This window comes from Hetaerina americana, unplaced genomic scaffold, assembly GCF_022747635.1.
Source record: "Hetaerina americana unplaced genomic scaffold, ioHetAmer1.1.p SCAF_13, whole genome shotgun sequence".
NCBI classification, from domain to species: Eukaryota; Metazoa; Arthropoda; class Insecta; order Odonata; family Calopterygidae; genus Hetaerina; species Hetaerina americana.
In genome coordinates, this window is record NW_027286403.1 from 4,433,755 (window position 1) to 4,453,046 (window position 19,292).

At 35.6% G+C, this 19,292-nt stretch overlaps 1 protein-coding gene across 3 annotated transcripts in view; it reads right to left on the minus strand.

Moving 5' to 3' along the window:
- Positions 1 to 16,747, minus strand: part of LOC139686051 (protein RUFY3) — a 61,686-nt gene extending 44,939 nt beyond the window's left edge. Inside the window, exons 1-7 of one of the 3 annotated variants that reach the window (XM_071583151.1) lie at positions 10,589 to 10,837; positions 9,905 to 10,240; positions 9,624 to 9,802; positions 8,454 to 8,563; positions 6,409 to 6,616; positions 4,640 to 4,839; positions 2,477 to 2,645 (exon numbers count right to left, since the gene is read on the minus strand). In XM_071583151.1, the coding sequence (XP_071439252.1) occupies positions 2,477 to 2,645; positions 4,640 to 4,839; positions 6,409 to 6,616; positions 8,454 to 8,563; positions 9,624 to 9,802; positions 9,905 to 10,094 (1,056 nt within the window). In that variant the 5' untranslated portion in view covers positions 10,095 to 10,240; positions 10,589 to 10,837. Of the gene's footprint in view, positions 1 to 2,476; positions 2,646 to 4,639; positions 4,840 to 6,408; positions 6,617 to 8,453; positions 8,564 to 9,623; positions 9,803 to 9,904; positions 10,241 to 10,588; positions 10,838 to 16,352 lie in introns of those variants that run through there. The other 2 variants (XM_071583152.1, XM_071583153.1) reach the window with 2 other exon arrangements.
- Between the last annotated feature and the right edge of the window lie 2,545 nt (positions 16,748 to 19,292).

Genomic DNA, 19,292 nt, shown 5'->3' on the forward strand with positions numbered 1-19,292 from the left:
CCAAAATGAGACCCCATAGAGCTCTTTGGCTCAAATAATACCATTTTCTCTAACCAACTCATAAAAGGGAGGTACTTAAAATTCTTACTTAAGTTAGCTCCAAGATCTCATCAGGATATGATGGCACCCCATCTTCCATTGTTAAAATTTCATTTAAACGACACCAACTCATGCCCCCTGTCCAATTTATATAAAATTCTTTCATTTCAGGGCCTTTCCATAACCATCTCAAAACTGAGAAAATATTTCTGGTTTTTGCAGGTGGCAACCCATTAGAAATGAATAACTTTAGGTAAATATCTCTCCCTCTTCTCAAAGGATTTTAATGGTGCATCAAAGAATCCCATCCTTCTTGGAGAGGTTTCGGAGAATACCCTGATCTTAGCATGGATTTCTCAGTGGAAAAAGTATTTAAATGGTTGGTTTTGACCCTATTTCCAATTGCTCAAGGACACCTCACCTCAAGCCCTTCACCTCCAGGCTTAATACCTCGGGAACTGAGCCATTTGTGTTGTTGCTGTCAAGTCATCATTTGGCAAAAATCGATATATGCAGTTTTGTTTTTGAGCAGAGCTTATATTCTTTCACCCATGCATGGAATTTCTGACTGTAAGCCTTTGCATAAAATGCTAAAAATATCGTTACTTGTGATAAGTAGTAGGTAGTACTTGAGCTGGTACTGTTTGATAAATGCATACAAACAATATTTTTAAGGATTACTTTATACTACTTTCTAACATGTGCACTTGTAAAATGCCTATGCTGTGATTCATTTTTCATTAGGAATTTTATTATTATTATTATTATGCAACATATTAATTTATAAAGCATCAAAATAAGCTTTAACAATAATTGTTTTCCCAACCTTAATTTTATACTTCTTATCACAAGTCCTCTAGAAAAGGTAAATATCAGATTGTACTGAATTGCAAAATATAACAGCATCATATGTGTGAAATACCAGAGTTATTGCAACGATGGGCGGAAGATTGTACAAATATCGTGAGCAAACATTTTCAGGTCAACATCATATGTTATTTAGACGATTGGCTCATCTACGCACAACATAAATTTTGCCCCTTCACAATCATCAATTACCTAGACAAAGAATTCGGGGTACAAATTAATATGTCTAAGAGCATTACAACATTAACTAAATCTCAATGCAACAATTTCAGAGCGTAAAAATCATTCGCCTTGACTGGGACACGAACCCAGATCCCTCAATATCCGGTCGAGTGCTTTAGCCACTTAAGCTACCGAGGCGTCCTCTTAAACTCTGAAATTTTGGGGCTTTTAAAGGAACTAGATGTTATGACGAAATACAGTACATACAATGTCACATGCATTCGTAGTCGTGCGCGAGGCGCCACTGTCCACGAGGTTAAAGCCAACTTTAAACACTTATGGTGTTTTCCCTTTGACAAATTCCAAAGAAACTGCGGGAGATGCCGCAACAGTAACCTTTAACGGAGTCATCCGCTAATGTGCATTTCAATGCAACAATTTCAGAGCGTAAAAATCATTCGCCTTGACTGGGTCCCAGTCAAGGCGAATGATTTTTACGCTCTGAAATTGTTGCATTGAAATGCACATTAGCGGATGACTCCGTTAAAGGTTACTGTTGCGGCATCTCCCGCAGTTTCTTTGGAATTAACTAAATCCTTGAAATACCTAGGGGTAATCATCGATACGGAAGACAACACTGTGCAATTGACTAACAGTGCGCGGAAAAGTGTTTACAGTGTAATACCTTTAATTCCCCGGTTACGTGCAGTGGACATACCCAAAGCAGCAGGCTATTTGGCCTGGGTTTGTTGGATACTCAGATTACCAACCTTCCTCATCAACCATGTGTTTAGACGTGACATTACTTGGTGGAACGAGTTGCAAACGAGCGAAATATTTAACAGAAAAGTGGCCCTACCACGGGCAACAGAAGACATCACCATTTACACCGATGCAACACCTGCCCAAGGAGGAGTGGTGATCGAAGAATGGAACATCTCCCAATCCTTTCCCATCCCTGAGCTCTCATCTATCAACGCGTGTGAGGCATATGCCGCCTTAAAAGGCCTCGAAATGACTTTTGACCTATTAAGAGAGTTCAGACTATTTAACATATGTATAAATATGAAGGTGGACAATTCCACCGCTGTGTATTCATTGCAAAAAGGACGTGGTATTATTTTCGCTCTAAATCCTATTCTCATAAACATGTATATGTCTTTGTTAATAAAGGAAAATCAGTCACATGCAGTGACCTGGTCACTGATTCCAACGCACGCCAATCTGGCCGATGCGCCCTCACAGGCCGTGCCTCCTACACCCTAAATATGCGGAATCGCGCCATCTTGACGGCTTTCGTATATAAGGGCGGACGCGCGGCCATTCGAGGTCGGTCCAGATAAATAGAAAATTGGCAAAACAAGCAAAAGAATCAGTGACCAGCAGCAGCAAGGTACAAGGGTATTACCTCATCGATCCTTTCAGAGTGAACATCATGTCCCATTTCCTTCCTAAGATTGCAGTTTTCTTCATGAAGAGATGATATTTTATTATTCGCAATAGCCAAATCTTCCTTCATTAAAGCATTTGTAGCTGTCAGAGATTCTACTTTTGTCTGCAGATTTGTAACAGTGGCACTGCAAAGAAACAGGATCAACTTAATCATAATAAGTTATTTATTAATAATAAGTTTCCTTCCAAAACAGAAAATACTATGGGTGAAACATTGAACTTTAATCACACAAACACAATGGGTATTTTAGGCAAAATATCATGATATTGGAAATGGATCAACCAAAATAGTAATACAGCATGAGAAAGTTTTTGATCTTAATAGAGCTCTACACTTAAATAGTTCACTGTTGCATGATATAAGACAACAAGGCTCATTTCATCACCCCTACTAGAGTACCAAACAATTGGCTGAGAGGAGCCAGCATGTTTAGGGATGAGATAATTGGTAAACGTGGTGATTACTCAGTATGGCTGAAAGGATAGGATAACATACGCAAATCCAAAAGTAGGAGACAATGTTACATAATAATGGGCGATGACATTTTAAGATATGTTTCAGAAAAACTTGGTATTTGGGAAGGGTTCTGTGGGACAGAGAAGAGGACACAACCTTCCTCCCACAAAGAATCTTTCAATAAATGGTTTCATAGTGCACTAATAGAAGCACCCCCAGAAACCAGTTTCATTTAAAAGAGAACCTACAAAATGGTACACATTATTATTACAGGTAATCTACCAGTTAAGGTAGGTTTTGGATGGAAAACAACCACCAAATATTTCTCCAGACTATCCCAACAAAAAACAACCCAACATTCTACTCTACAACAAGCACCTCTTCACCTCCGGATACTTCCTTTCTCCCTTCATTCTGTGAAACAGGCCTATCCCATTCCTGCCCTTACCTTGTTAACCTTATGTTCTCCCTTCAACCACAATTTTCAACATCCCACCGATGATCAATATGCCCTTCATCCATTTTTCTTGCCTCCGTATAATTTTCCAACAATCCCCTCTCTTCCCCCACCATACCACTAGCCACCCACTAGCACCACCTCATTTGTTTTCCTTTCTGTCAACTTAACTTTCTCCACATTTCTCCGCTCCATTTTTATATGAAGGACAGTATAGATGGTACACATACGGGAAAAAAAGTCATATTTAAATCCAAGTCTCGACATGATTCATTCACATCCCCCCCTCAATCTCCACACACTTCCCTCTTGTAAACCTCTCTCGTCACCCTATCCTCACCCGCTTACTCTTCCTCCACAGATAATGAAGGCAGCAACATCTTTGAAATATTTAAATTTCCTCATGCATACTTTTGGTGTGTTTGCTACTTAAATAGTTGTATCCTGATCTTATATATTGCATGCCACCATTCGCCAGCATTTTTTTTAGAGAGTGTGAGTGCAAGTTTAAAATTTATTTATGAATATCCACTTTTGAAACTTCTCTTTAATTTATGAAAACTCACTTATGCATTGTCATGAATGGTGATGAAACTATGGCAGCATCTATAGCACTGGTAATAAGAACTTAGCTGAGAGAAAAAGCTGTCCACCTATTCTAATATATGATATATATATATATATATATATATATATATATATATATATATATATATATATAAAATATAAAAATATATATACACATAAATATACACATTTATTTTCACATATATATACATGTATATATTTATGCATATATGTATTTATATATATATATATATATATATATATATATATATATATATATATATAAACATATATACATTTTTATGTACATGTACATGTATATGTATATATATATATATATATATATATATATATATATATATATATATATATATATACATACATATACATGTACATGTACATAAAAATGTATATATGTTTATATATATATATATATATATATATATATATATATATATATATAATATATACATACCTTTTTCTACATATATATATAAAAACATACATATGTATATATATATATATATATTTTTTTTTCCCCACATATATATATATATACACACACACATGTATAAATATATACAGTTTTTAAAGGAGAGATTTTCAACTGAGTCAAACAATTATATTACTTGGCTTACTTAAGATGCCTATTCAGTTCTTCAATATAATTCTTCTGATCTAGCACTGCTGTCATATGATTCTCGCCTTCTTCTGCTACACCATCATCATTGTCCCCTTTCCCGCCACAATCTCCACTGTCGCCTCCTATCAAGTGGTGGCTTGATCTCAGGTATAACGAAAAATCAATTACACCTTGTGGGCAGTCTAAATCTTCCTCCTGAAAAACAAGACTAAGAGTCAAACAAAAACTGACACACATACATACATACCTGTATGTGTGTATGTGTGTCAGTCACCTGTATGAGCATATACATACAAAAAATTAATTTCCGGTAGTATCACAAGAAATTAACTTTACAGCCAATAACCCCATATTAAATGGTTTTCCTTTGACTTTCAATGGAAATAATGACAGGTCTCAAAATTGTGTACAAATTATGTAAAATTAAGAAAAATAATTTTTTGGTCACCTTCCAGTACATGAAGGCAAACTAAAATATTTATGTACAAGGCAAATCCAGAAAGCAAGAGTACTTTTGAGCTCACGCGCCATGGGATTTTTTTTTTAAAGTGAGACCCTAAAAAACCTCAGGAGAGGAATTCATAACAAACTTTGTGCTAATTTTCCAGTCATATTCTTCTACTTCGATCAGACTTGAATCTATATTAATAGAACACTCGACCACCACCACCACAGTAATCAACCGAAAGGTTGGTGAAGTAAGTGAGAGCAGAGGTCACCTCATGCTAAGCTCAACGGTAGGTGAAATTCACGCATCAGGGTACAGGAGTGGGTAACCCACATGACTGCCACCTCCCTAAACTCCTAATAAAACGACTGCTTAAACTTCAATATCCTAATCACAAAGAATTAACATTCTGCAAGTTATTAGCAAGAGGCAAAAAACATTACTCAGACAATATTATTATACTAGGGGGATTATGAAATAAAAATGTGCCCAAAAATGGATGATGACCACATTCACTCATATTAGAAACACAAGCTGCATGTACACTAATGTACTGTTTCCACAACTGTTTTGATGTACAATACATTTGGCAGTAATATATATTTTTCTAACATAAATTTGGGATTCATGCTACCCTTCTTATGACCACCACTGTTTACCAATTCAAGATTCCTCAAAATATAGAAGAGGGTTTTTTAAGTGAACGATGTCAAGTTATTCAGCAGGAGCATTACATCTGACCTTAATTATTCAAGGAGAAAAATTAGTCATGTTTTAAATGTTACGTTACTTAGTCACTTTAATAATAGTTCCCTAATATTATAAAAGGAATAGAAATTACACTATCAGCAAGATAAGTTTCAATTAAGGTTGCAAAATGTGCATATACTTATGCTAAAAATAAACAGAAAATAGCCATTTTGATTTCTTCCTCATTTTTAGAAAAAAGCCTACATGGATATATGCTATATATTTATAAATAATTAAAATTCACAGCAAGCTGACATAGCCAAACACCATACCTTCACTTGTGTGGCCTAAAAAATGAGGAATAAAATAAATTTTGTGACATCTATTCTTATGAGGTAGAACTGTTTCATATTGACAAGAAACACATAGCAGTTTTCCACAAAATAATGCTTAATGATCACTATTTTCAATGCATCATATAATTTTTAAATAAATAAATGAGATCAATCACTTGAAAATTATGTGACATTTCAAAAATAAAAAAATATTCTATATATTTGATGGAAAATTGTACGCATGTTCCTTGGCAATGGAAAGGTGAAACTTTGAAATCATGTCTTCCTCACCTTAACACAGAGGTTGCAGTCAATGACATTGAGTCCCACTAGGAGTCCAACAATTACAATGGCTTCATCACTCATCAGCAGGGCTTCTGGCTCATAATATTCACTGAGAACATCTTCCTTATGATCCACTAAAACTTTCAAATAATCGGCCAACTTCTTTTGCATCAGGGCTAAGCGTAACCATGCTCTTGCCCTTCCCATGTGAGTGCTTAAAAAAATAAAAAGAAATTTTCAAATATTTGCCCCAACTTAAAGGTATCATATATTCAAATCAAGTTTTAATGTGATTAACTTTGTAAATATAGAAGAAACACTTCCTGCCTTGACATTAAATGACACACCCTGTAAATGCAACAAAAAGTATAATTTGCAATACATACAAATTTCCATTGAAATCGATTTAGAAACATTCCATCTGCTATGTTACACTGATTTCAACAAATACACTTTTGGAGTTTCAAGTATTCAGGATGTATTACCTTCAAACCAAATGAATCAACCCAAAGGTTGGTTTGAAAGACAAGGGCAGGGCTTACCTGCTATTGAGCCCTTATACACTGTGCCATATTGACATGACAATATGAGGGTAGGGTGGGCAGTTCTCTACTTTTATTCTGAAGACAAATTACTATTCACAAAAATATTCTCTGCCCTAAAAATGAGCTGGAAAACTTTTTCAAGCGTAGTACTATTTATATTCAAGGGTGTAGCCAATAACCCGAGCTTGGTGAAAAATTTTAGCATTCTGGCCACGTAAGTGTAGATATGAATGGCCGACAAATGGTCTATATATGTAAGTGTAGATATGAAGAGTAAATATGTATATCTTGTGCTAATAGGCTGGCCAGGTATGATCCAGAATGCAGGCACTTTCTTTGAGGGGCCTCAGTAAGTACTTTTTACCGAGCAGACATTGCGAGATCTTTACAAGCTGAATTGGCTGCTGCAACTTCCATACTGCACCCAACCATCACATCCTTTAACACTTCAAACAAAAACATCCAACACTTGAGCACATATTTTATATCTAATTTCAATTAAGAAATAAATAACAATTTGAAAATTTAAACTGTCAAAGCAAAATTATTCATTAAAAGGGAATCCTATCCGAAAACCTCCAAACTACCAATATAGCTGAGCCATAAAAAACAATGAATACTCTTTTTTCACTAGTATTAGTTGCTTATTTTTACTGGAATACAGTAGCCAATCACAGATCACAACTTCTATCAGGAATGGTGAAAACATGGTCACCATCCAAAGATATACTACTCTTTGCGTACTCTGCTTCCCTGCAAGGTTACTCTGGAAGGTTCACAGCAAACACTTCATGATGTAAGGCTGAACACTTAACAAACACTGAAGTTGATTCAAGGGGTAGGGGAAGAATATTCAGGGGTTATTAGAAGTGACCAACAGTCATTAGGTCAGATGCACCACTAGGGCTAGGGGGGTAATTCGGTGAGGGTAGGATACCCAGGGGTTAATAATATTTATAGAAAGCAGCTCCTTGCATTAAAGGCCTTGAAGTGAATTCATTTTTTGACAAGACTGAGAGAACACACAAAAAATGGATAGACAACCGATATCAAACTAATGTGATAAGACAGGACATACAGTCCTGTCTTACAAAATTTATTTTGGATAAGTATTCCTTAATCCACAGTAAATAAACATGACTGAGCAACAGAGAGAGACAAATACACAATTGCTATAATCATTTCTGCCATTTAGGAGAGTAAATTTCCAAATGCACAAATTCAGGCAGTAAAACCGGTTAGAGAGAATTTTGGTGCCAGAATAAGCTTCCCGAGTTAGTCATTACATGGAGCAAATGTCCACAGAAGTCTATACAATTAATGCATTATTTTATACCACAAAATTATCCATTGAAACTACTGTCAGACAAATTAATCTGTGCAAAAAAAGAAACCACAGTTGTACGCTAAAGTCAGTTACATTCACTTACTGACTGACTTGTTTACTTTTATCATCTTACTGACTTATGGAACAGTCACACACAATTAACTAAATTTACTTATTACCTCACAGTGGGAAGATCACGCACACTTGCTGTGATATCTTGTGCTTCTGCAGCATATTTTTCAACCATCTGCAGGATATCCCATAGCTCTTTTTTTGGTCCCAATATGCCCTGTAAGTTAAGCACCAACATAATTAGGAAGGGCAAGAAAATAGTTACACTTTTGATAAAATGAGTCACAGATCACCTTAAGGATTGTAATTCATGGAAAGCTGATACATTTTTTTTCCGGTTTGACCAAGAGAATAACTTTATAAATCAAATTTTAATTTCAACAATTCTTATGTCACTCAGCATGCAGAAAATCCCAAATCCTTCCTTAACTTCAATGTTTACACTCTCGAGGCCTTTTTATTATCGCGTTACCAATCATCTTCAAGATTCAATAAAACAAAACGCCAACAAAAAGATAACAAATGACAGCATAGTGGTTACTAGATACTCATAATCTATCATATGAATTAAATAGCATATTAATGAAACATCAACTGTAGATAAATTAAAATCTAGTTTGTGGGGTTGCTTACCTCATTACGAAATATAAATATGAGTAATGTTATTACTCACTTTTGTAGAAAGATTCACTTATCCGGCACATTATAGTCTTAATATCTACTGAAGATTTTGGCTTTAATATAAGCACAGTATAATATACAAGACACACATCATTAGAGTGCACTTCCATATACTGCAAGTTAAATTCCTGTTGTCAGGCCAGTAAACACATTCATCACACTGATTACTTAAGTCACTTCCCAATCCATACGACTACCATCGACAGCATGTCATCATCTCAGAACTCTGGAAGAACCCGACATCTGTGGCCTTTCTGCCCACTTTAATTTACCACTCATAAACAGGCTGATTTGACATTGTAATTTTTAACACTCAAATTACACTGAACTTTTGGCAAATGTTGATATAGCTTAAAGAACTTTTTTCTTCTGTTTATTATCCTTATGTATACTACACACCCACACTGAATTACTGAGATATACTGAAGAGTTCAACCCATTTCTTTACAATGTACATCACTTTTTACCTTTTTATACTTCCATCATACATTATGGAAATATCAACTCTCTGAAGTCTTTTGTTGATTGATATTGAACAAGAGGTTACGTCATGACTATCTTTCCACTGCACTACTTGAGATGCATACGGCTCTTACCTTTTTGGGCTTAAGTCCATGTCTTAGCACATGCTCTAGAACAATAAAGAAATGTTGCAGGGGCATGTGGTCCGAGTCCAGCATTCGTCCATACTTGAGGGAGGTCTCAATCAACTCTTTCACAACAAGCTTTGATATGTTCACTAAGTTGCTCCTTTCAATGACTGCTGGATCCCGAGCTGTAACACGAGAGAAAGACAAGTGATATGCCATTTACCTTCACATCGAAGCAAATAAATGAGCACCTTAGTGATGCAAATAGAAAGCCTGGTCATGATTACCGAGGAGTGAGATTGGGGGCTCATCTGGGGAATGAGGGGAACAGGCTATTGGCTGACGATACTGCCCTGGCATGGTGAACTCCACATCCTGGAGTTCCTTCAAACAAAGCCACTCCCCATCAACAGAGACACGGAAATTACATAAATAGATGGTATCTTGTGCACCAGCAGTCATGTCCTGATCGTACATGATGATATTACTTTCCTTATTCAGTAACTGTTATTGTAGATTAAATATCTGAGCATCAGCTCAAATTCTCAATTAAGTATAAATTGGCAATCCAAGAAATCTCCAATTTTTCAAGAATAATGAGTATGTATACACTGATGAACAGCCTGAAAGTAATTTGATGCCAAGTTGAAAAGGAGTTTCTTCATTCAAAGAAGTAAAGGAAAGACATTCAAAGTCCCAAAAATCATTCTAGATGAAAGCACCAGAAGCATATATTTTCACTTGCATTCGGCCAAGCTTGAAGCAATCTGTGAGGTATTTCCAAAATACTGAAGAGCTTTTCAAACACAATGCTAATGAACAACCATAACACACAAAACAGTCTTTCTCCAAAACATATGACACGTAATCTCTACTTTTTTTAAGCAGGCTAGTCACTCCATAATGATGCAAACAATCAGAAGAAACTATGACCTTTCAAAATCTTTCTTTAAAAATGTCCAGTATCATACCAAATCCCATCGCTGGTAAATGTCTAGAGTTGGAAGCGGATAGTATAACTTCAGGCGGAAAATAATGTTGCCACTCAAGGTAACTTCTACATGATTGCATCCAGTTATGTTTATAAAACTTCTCCAAATAGATTGGCTTTAGGATTCAACTCTCTTCCAATGTCTCAATACTTTCCCATTGTTTAAGATGGACTGTTCAACTGCTCAGGACTTCAAGCAATGCATCACCACACTGTGCAGGCAACATGGCTGTGCTCAACCTACAGGCCAGACTATTGATTTTTGAGAGAGGCAGCCAGAGGGCAGCACTGGGTAAAAATCAATACCTGCCTGCCTCAACAGGCACACCACAACTTGGAACACAAGACTAAAAAAAGAGAGGGTGGAGAAACTAAAGGAAAATAATTCAATTCAACCTTCTTCTAACAAACAATTAAGGACTTAAACTTCCCATTTCTTTCACACAAAGCAATATTTAAAAATGACATGAACAACCACTTAGCTATTATATATAATGATGAACATTCATAAATGAGGGATTTTGTTCATTACTTAAACCAGGTTTAATATAAAATTGGGTCAATATAACACACACACCCTCCAAATTAGGTAAATACGCTCCACAATTCACACTCCTGTTCTTTCCACTCAGATTTATTCACTTACTCCAGGATGAATTGAGATTCACATTGGTAGGTATAATGTGCCAAAATAAACTGCATTGCCTACCATGTGGCATTGAAACAATTTTATTTCACATGCCATTTGACTTTGAAAATATTCTCTTGATTTGAGTGAATCATTCTATTATAATCATATGATAATCACTCAGTATCAATTGACGTGGGGAAAATGTTTCCGCATTCCCACAATTTTTTTAAGAGATTATTTCTGCAATGACAGTTAGAGATAAAATATACTTTGAAGCCACAGAGACCTCTCAGTACCAATGCATCAGAATCATAATTAGGAATGCAAAATACAAAAATGAGTTGAAATTGTCACAACCTAATAAGTTACTAAATACATTACTAGGGAATAAAACTCACTCTCAGGAGGGTGACATGATGAAATTCAAGGACAAAATCCTAAATAGTAAATAAATGGCGATCCTAAATTTAACTCCAAATGTTTAACCTCATCCATCTTCTCTCCTCCTCCATAGTGCTGCAGTATTCTCAAAGGCTTAATCTGCAATGCTTCACGAAAAGGAGAGAATGGAGTCGGGAGAATTATTTTAACAATGAGGCTGCCCCATAGGTTGGCACAGTCACACAAACTAAATCTAATTTCAACTACACAAAATAATAAAAACTGCAATCTATTCTTCAAATGTCAACACACAAAAAGTTACTATGGATGCAATGCATGCGAAGTTCATTATGAGAGGAGGCCAGCTGAGAAGGCACTGTGGGTGGGCAATTCAGAGACCACCTTCAAGCATGGCATACATTTGCCTGATAGTGCAACTTACACCGATGCAAGATCTGTCTGCAGCTTCGATGAGAACCACACCCTAAATGACTGGCTATACCATACCACCATCAAACTATTTCCATTGATCTTCTATTTTGAGGCTGATCCCTCAAACCCCTCAGACCCACATTCCAGGATTGCCATAAACCTTTTATTTACCTGTTTCTCCATTACGTGAATTACCTTACATACTTGAATTTTTGTCATTGACAAAGAAGTATCTTCAAGTTATTTTCAGAGTACCACTCTAGTACAGCAATCAACCCCAGGGTTGACTTCGATAGAGGTTAGCGAAGCACCCAATGATATGTGAAATTCACGCATTAAGGGCTGGGGGAGGGAAAAGGGGAGGCAGTTTCTTCCTCCTCAATTTCTTCAATTACCCATGATACTCTGGGATCTACAAAATTACAACAGTAGATGTGTACTAGTGCTGTAATTTGCATGGCATGCATTTGAACATACAACCCCCAGTTGGGAGCCAAATGTTCTACCCAACTGAGTGCGTTGCCACCTTCATTAAAATTCGATGTAATAACAACTTTTACCACTAAAAGCTTCGCCAATGAAGCAAAACTATAAGCAGATAAATTTATTTACCATTTAGACATAATTTGACCAAACTTTTATCTCGTAAAGCTGAGCGTGGTAGTACCATTGACTATGAAAAGCATATTTCCATCAAACCTTCCTAGTCAGCTTTCCACTTTCTACTTACTCTTATGTAGTAACATATCACATTAAATACCAAACTGAAAATAGGAACAGAATGGGGAAACTGATAAGACTATTCCTACCCTTAATTTATACAAAGCATAAAAAGATTTTGTGATGCAATTTTGAACAATGATAACCCTCAATTCAGTAAAAAGAAACAACTGTACTCTCAGGAGCACACTTTTCTTTTGTCAAATTTTATCATTCGCAATATGTATGATGAATATACACAAAAATTTAAATGCAGATACCTATGCAGCATTCTCTAGTTGGTCAATTAGAATTAATTACTCATCCAAATCGACTTCCTATCAAGAATTCATGATCAAAATATAATTCATAACATGTAGCCGATTATTTTCCTTTTAAATTTGAGCCCTCCATCATAGCCGTTCCCTTATTAAGGCTTTGTTGTGCTTATGCCCTGCATCTTCTATCATTACATTCACTCGTATAATTCAGTCGATTAGCAACTAAGCCAAAACCACAAAATGGTTCCACCTGACTCATTAATACGTAGAGAGTCTCTCATACGACTTTAATTTCGACTCACACATTATGATTTCTTCCAAAAAACATTTTAAAATTCAATATTGAATTTTCTGATGAACATTGAACAGATGTGGAAATTCATGTTAACTGACCCTGATTTTGAGTGAAGAGTGCCCTCCTATAATTTGATCACATGATATGCCAAATGACTATACTTCATATTATTAACAACTTACTTGATTGATTGATTTTTAAAACCTAGTGCCCATATTATTCATTTATTTAAAATCACTGCAAATAACCCAAGAGCATGTTTAATGCTAGGGAGCTAACAGGATCACGAAAGAGAAAAAATTTTCCCTGCTGATTTCCTCCGGAGAAACAACTTTTTTTGATAATATGAAATTTCAAAAAAAATTTAATATAGATGCATTCAAAAGGTAGATCTCACTTCTTCTAAGCTCTATAGTATTTAAAATTCACATGATGAGTTCAGGGAGGGGGAGGGAGGAGAGACAGTCACTTTTCTTCTGCCCTATGCGCTTTCCCAGAAAATTGCACTTGTATTTTCCCAAAAATGGCCAGAGGCATTACCCATAATTTAAGCCAGGGACTTTTCGGCTCAGTCAAATGCTCTACTCACCAGGTTACCATCCTTTATTTATTACAATACTAAATTTTTAGATGACAAATTTCCAAATGGCTTTCCAAATCCAAAAATTGTTCCATAAATACATATAATATCTACGGGTGTTAAATCTACTCACTCAACAGGATTGATGAAAAGGAACAGCTAACAAGAAGTTGGGGATGATTTCACATGAATTGTTTCATATATAATTTTGAATATATATTCATTCCTGCTTTCCGAGAGGTTGTGGAGTTTTATTACATTTCCAGACATTCAAAGTTATTTTGAAAAGTTATGTCATTAAAAATTTTGGCAGTGTAAAAAGTAAAACAACTTTAAAAATACAAATCTTTAAATAAAATGTTCACATTCTTGAGTAATGTTCCATCAATACATGACACAACCGATATTTTATTGCCAACAGAACTTTTAAAGAGAAGTTGAATAGCGTTTAAAATACAAAAGAAAAATATGAATTGGCAGAAATGAGAACATATTTTGGACAAATATGCAAAGAAATAAATTATCAGAAGATATTTTTGAACATAATTGACTTAGGGTGGATAGGAGGGGAGGGCATGAACATACAAATTCCAGAGTGCTTCATTCAACAAATAAGTACTAAAGGCGGCAAAAAAGGCATTGGCATGATATTTAAATGTGTAGCAGTGAGCTTAGAAAATTAAAATAAATTAAAATCGAATTAGTAGACTCTTGGTTTAAAATAATCCAATGAATTAAATTAAAATTGCAAAAATTCACATTCATGTTCACACTTGTTTCACATAAAATCAAATCACTTAACCTCAACAGCAATTGACAAACACTATACCAACCTAGCTGTTGGTATCAATTGAGATGGAGTAATCATTTATGGAGGCAATACCTGATTCTAAGTAATCTTAGCACAAATTTGATAAATTCAGTCAAACATCACTCCAGAGTAATAACTAACACAAGAAAAACAGAACAACACAAGCCAAACTGTTACAAGAGGAAGGCAGAGGGTATAATTCAATGATAAAATCTGATGACTGTAGCCATCAGTTGGCATAAGAGGCGAACTTTTGCATTTATAAATGTAGTATGTAGGCTTTTAACACTACAGTAATAACAATAAGTTGTTGCAATGCTATCAATAACACCATGGAAAAAACAAATTAGACAGAAAATGAGTGGAAAGACAAAAATATTGTATCAGAAGTAGAACAAGATGGATATTTGCATTAGGGTACCAGAAATAAAATCCATGGAATCTGACAAAGCACGATGACTCCACAATGAAATACCTACTCCAGGAGTCAATTCTTTTGCTGCTTCATTTGAGATATGAAACCACTGAAAAGGTAAAATTACTGTTGATGTTCAAACACATTTTTTAAATGTGTATGAGCTAATTCATGTCCCCAAACACTTAAATGAATAATAACAATAAAATTTTGTGCATATATTCTAACTTTTGGGACATCATAAACTGAAAAACGATGCACAGGCTCTTTATTACCGGAAGAGTCATGTTTTTGATTGAAACAAATAAAGTTAGCACAGCAAATTTCAGTCCGACATACAATTTGCCAATACAGGTATGCCAATAAAATATTCACCATTCCATCTAAACAATATAGCATTAAAGGCACACTTTTAGGTTTGAGAAATAGTTTCAACATTCTCTAGTACTAAACACCTAACATTAATTTATCTGATTTGAAGGAAACTTCTTCCGAATTTTTGGGGGATACATCAAAATCAAATGAGACAAGCCATTACATAGGAAATACATGACATGAATTAAAAATACGGTTAGGAAATGCATAGTCATCCCAGAACAGCAGCGACTAGTACTTAATTACCAGATATTCACATTTTAGATGATAAATGTATTCCGGTGCTCACACATTAAAACTGAAATAATTATTGTACCGATTCTTCGAGGAAAAAACATTCAAACACACGTTTAAAACTAAAAACAACACTCCTTTCGGCAATGACAAATTTTCGCCCTGTTGCAAAACATTACCCCCAATATTAAGGGAAACCGAAAACGGTTTCAAGGAACGGTGGGCGCAATTTATATTGCTTGAACGGGTTGACCAAAGCGTTTGATAACAAGATTACAACATATACAAGCAGAGCTGAGCACAGGGCAAAGTTATAAACACTGGAATGTGGTTAAACACAGATGCGATATAGCCGATGGAACACTGCGAGCATTCTACCAAAAATTACAATCGCATAAAAATAAGTTCGTTGATTGTAACCATGAAAGTGTTCACAACTGCACAGCGAAAGTTACGTATAAAAATAAACAAAATTTCAGAATTATTAAAAACATTCCCGGTTAAATCATAAATCATCTATATCAAAGACAAATAATACATTTCCACGAATAACTATAGAACATGTTAGGATATCAAAGGGCACGAATTATTTAAAACTTCTTTTTCTTACATTTCCTCTGGATCCTTTGTTCCTCACTCCATCCTCTCGAAAGAACGAGGAATGACCATCTGTCTTCTCTGAATGACACATTTGATGGGGAAGGAGACACACTTTTAGTAGCAGAAGAATGGAAGGACTCAACTAAAGAGGCGTTTTCAGGAGTTAATGACAAACCATCATCACAAGCAACCGCCATATTTTATTGTAAATTCTTTCTTGGAAGTTAGCGCGTTAGATAGGGAGCTACAACATATTTCATTCGCAGTTATATTTATGTTAACCCTAACAGGATCCTTTAAATAAGAAGTGATAATCATTTATAGATACTTGGCATTACAATGACCTGATATTGAAATTTCAATCGCGCTTTGGAGTCGTCATTTGTTCACAGGTGTCCCCTTCGAGCATTTATACCCTACACACCATGGAATGTTCACTCCCGCGTCGACACATATAACTCGGTTTTCCTTGGGAAAGCCGTTCGAAAGGACGTTGTTTTATAATGACACTACGTGGTAGTCACTACCGTGGTTAGTAGATAGCAATGGCGTCGAATTACTGCCGCGTAGCTTAAATACCGTCCTTCATGTACTATGACATTCACACCTTCCTCCTTTAATATGTTATTTTTGTATGTTACTTAAACAAATCCCTGGCATTAGGAAATAAGTTAGCCGGGACTTTTTTATCGAAAGGAATAAAGAAAATATGTTCAATCAAAAAAAGTAGCAGATTTGAATAAACTCAAAACAGACGTGATTTAAACGCACATTTTCACGGTTAATTTTCCCTGAATTAATGGCATTTATGAGTACCAGATAGCACATAAGTGGTCCAAAGATGCTGTCGTATTTGTAACTACTGGCTCAGCAACTAAGGAATAAAATTATCCTGGATTGTAGCATTGAAAAAAATCCCGGCCAATACTAATGATAATTCTATATAAAAAGCAATTTCTCAATCAGTAATTTACGCATGTTCTCGAATGTTTATGCATACAACATCTGATGAAGTCATCGTAATGAGACAGGAAAAGCCAATATAAACCATAATAAGCAGGAGCGCAAAGGGAATATTAATTTATTTAAAAAACCGCAGGGGATCGAGATGGTGCGGAAGCACCCGCCGCCGGGATTCGAAGCCGGGCGGTGGGAATATTTTTCAATGGTATTTCGATTACTCACCTACTTGAGGTGCTCTGTGGAGGGCACTTTGGGTGAGAACGCCGCCCGTCGGAAGAGACGTTTAGCTGCGAACCCCTTGGAGCCCTTCGTTAAGAGTAGGCTAACGCCGACGCCGGGTTTCTCTCCACCCATTATCCTTTCCCGCCCATCCCAAGCGGCGCAAATGACCTTAGCTGTAGGTCGCCTCCCACAAATTCTACTACACAAAAGTGCAGTGTGAATAATAGCATGGCAAAGTTAAAATATAATTGAAGAATAAATATATAATGTGAGGGAAAATTATGAAACTAAGCCCCTCTTGTGACATAATTTTAAAAATTAGAACACCAAATTTCCTTTTCTCAAAGAAAAATCACATAAATTATATATAAATATTGATAAAATTAAATCTAATTCCAAATAAATATCTACAGAACATATGGAACAGCTACAGTGCATATGCTCTTAAAACAGCTTCTACAGAAACTAAAGGTAACTATTCATAAATAAAAAAACACTAGGAACTGCTGGTAAACAGCAAACATAAAATTAAATAATAATAATAAATTTATTTGTCCGGAGATTTGTTGCATATTCATACATACACAAATATAGGACACGTCAAATATAATTTTCACAATTTCACAATAGAAGAGATACAATATATAAATATATATATATATATATACATACCAATACACTAGTATAATTACATATCAATTGTTTAAGCCGGAATTGATGCATTGCGACAATTCAAGGTATTCATTTACAGAATAGAACATATTATTTTTTAAAAGGTTAAACAGCTTTTTCTTGAAAACAGGTACTTTTGTTTCATATTTCATTTCATGGGGAAGTTTATTGAATAACCTTAAGCCCATTGCTTTGGGCCCATGGGCAGTATTGTATGTCCTGACAAATGGTTGGTGCAGGTCATTGCAGGTCCTTGTGTAGTGACTATGGTAATTGTGGTTGGACTTGTAATGGGAAATATTACCCTTTGCATGTAAGATGACATTAAATATATATATGCAAGGTACTGGTAATAAACCAAGTCTTTTGAAGAGAGGTTTACATGGTGCATTGCAAGGAGCATTGCTCATAATGCGTATAATCCTCTTTTGGATTTTGAAGATTATGCCCGCATGGGGAGAGGAACCCCAGAAGAGGATACTGAAAGTAACACGAGAATAAAATTCACCATAGTAAATGGATAGAAGGACCTCTAAATTTACAGAATACCTAATATTTCTAATAAGGAAGCATAGGGAGCTTAACTTGCTGCGTAATTTGAAAATATGTTCCTCCCTAGACATGTTTTTCTGCAGGATTACTCCCAGGAATTGGGTACTGGAATTTTGGGGAATGCTCACACCTTCTACATCTACTGAGATTGCAGATGAAACTTTCTTTTTATTAGTAAATCAGGCTGGACTTATTTAAATTGGGTTTTAGAAAGTTATGAAGACACCATGCATTGAAAATCTGAGCTACTTCGGCGGCTCTTTCTGTCAAGCTGTCTACTGAGGAGGCTGATACAATGATATTTGTATCATCAGCATACAGTATTGGGTCTATCCCCTTAATGAGCTTAAGATTGTCTGGGAGATCATTGATATAGATTAAAAATAAAATAGGACCAAGTACCGAACCCTGGGGAACACCCAGTGTTACTTCTCTACCAGGGGAAACAAATTTGGAGCCATTTCTTGAGAGCTCAACATACTGATGCCGTTCACTTAGATAAGATTCAATCCATTTGTAGGGCGTGCCTCTTATACCATAG